Source organism: Mastomys coucha, unplaced genomic scaffold (genome assembly GCF_008632895.1).
Source record: "Mastomys coucha isolate ucsf_1 unplaced genomic scaffold, UCSF_Mcou_1 pScaffold5, whole genome shotgun sequence".
Taxonomy (NCBI): Eukaryota; Metazoa; Chordata; class Mammalia; order Rodentia; family Muridae; genus Mastomys; species Mastomys coucha.
The window spans coordinates 100,862,334-100,864,236 of record NW_022196911.1 but is presented as its reverse complement, the minus strand read 5'-3'; the positions used below and the strand labels follow the sequence as shown (position 1 = coordinate 100,864,236).

General features: G+C 32.2%; 1 protein-coding gene across 1 annotated transcript in view; it reads right to left on the bottom strand.

The window, feature by feature from the left end:
• The window catches only part of Efcab13 (EF-hand calcium binding domain 13), a 110,355-nt gene that overhangs the window by 78,565 nt on the left and 29,887 nt on the right, over positions 1 to 1,903 (bottom strand). The window contains exon 11 of the mRNA XM_031354079.1: positions 12 to 452. Within this exon, the coding sequence (XP_031209939.1) occupies positions 12 to 452 (441 nt within the window). The remainder of the gene's footprint in view (positions 1 to 11; positions 453 to 1,903) is intronic.

Genomic DNA, 1,903 nt, shown 5'->3' with positions numbered 1-1,903 from the left:
GAGGCTTGTATCGCTTTTATCCAGTAATGGCTTGAGGCTTGTATCACTTTCATCAAGTAACTTCTTGAAACTTGTATCTCTTTTATCCAGTAACTTATTGAGATTTGTATCACTTTCATCTAGTAACTTCTTGAGGCTTGTAGTACTCTTCACGGAAGGTGTTTTAGACTTTGAATCCTGAATCTTTAGATGTGATTCCTGAAGTCCCACAGAATCACTGATGATCCCACTTGAGAGTCGTCTTGTCTCTGAAAATCTTTTGGAGGGTTTAAGTTCAGGCTCATCCTGTTTCCCGGTGGTTTTTCTGGGATGTGGTTGGGGAGGCACAATCTGCTTTTTTGGTGTGATAGGTTCGGGCATTCTGGAAATCAAACTGCCTTTCTTCTTCTGTTGTGGGTAGTGTCCTGGGATAGATGATGCTCTTTTATCTGAAGTAGTTTCATCCATTATTGCTAAATAAGAGAAATATATTCAGCTTTATCATTTCTTTGTATGATTTGTACAACATTCTAAACAAATCAGCTAAGTCCCATAAAGCCCATTACAGAAATGATGAATCACTTAAATGTGTAAAACAAAATTTAACAAAATTGAAAGGGCTGGGGATGAAATGATTAAACTATTAACCAGCACATCTTATTATATTTAAATACATTCATTCAAATATAAAGTTAAAAAAAATACTCTATGGAGCTGCATCGTTCTGTACTACCCAATTCAGAAAGATAACAGGCTAGTAAGATAACACAGAAAATGAGTAGCAGGGAAGCCTTGAATGTAAATATCCAGAAGATGCAAAGATCAACAAAATCCATCAGTTCTCCAGTATCCAAGTTGTTGAGCTCTATATCAGAGTACTGAAAGACAAGTTTTTGAAATAAGACAGTGCTAACAGAATGCCTGGTACACCCAAATTTACAAAGATAACTAATCAGTAGTAAAAATGCTTTTAAAAGAACAAGCAAATAAATAAATGACAATTATTAATTCAAAGGGGATTAATTAACATTAAACACAGAAATTAAATAACATTACAGACAGAAAGAAAGTGCCCATGAGATACTATATAACTCAGCTGTAAGCAGTGTTCTCAGAGGTTTATTAACATTAATGCTGAAATAGACACTCGTTAAATCGGTTGTAAACATGTTGGAAGAATGGAATTGTGTGTGAGGCATGTGGATGCTGAGGACATAACAGGAAGCTTACTCTCTCAAAAATTCTAGAAATTCTTTAAACTTTGAAAGTTCCCAATACAAATAAAAGATAAATCTTTGGGGAAATAGAAATACTGATTATCTTCAATCAAAAGTGTGTTCATTACAAAAATTGTCACACTTTTTTACATAAGTATATATATTTGTCAATTAATTTTAGTAAAAAGATCAACAATAAGTTCTAAGTATGAATATCAAGGAGTCAGCTAAAATATTCAAAGAATTGCTGACCCTGGAAAACCTAACTTGGGGGGAAATTAAAGACAGAGCTTATTTTTGTAATAAGCTTAACCAAACTGCAGAACTTTTATAATTATTTGGATAACCTTGACAAATTTATATTTGAACATCTGAAATTTAACATTTAAATTGAACATGAAATTTTACATTTGAATATTTGAAATTTAAAATGTGGCATAAAGTGCATCTAAAGATCAAAAAGGGTGTACTTAATGAAAAATTGTACCGAATAATCTGAAATAGTAAAGAATGTGTAAAGAATTAGTGTCAGTGAGATACTCATATTAAAATATGAAGAAAGAATGCTTACAGGATGCTATATTTTGGTCTCCCTGATTAGAAAGTTAGGAATAGAGGTTTATCCATTAAAAGATTTTTTTTTAACCTTCAAAGAAGACCTAATACCAATACTCCTCAAACTATTCAACAAAATAGAAACTGAAGGC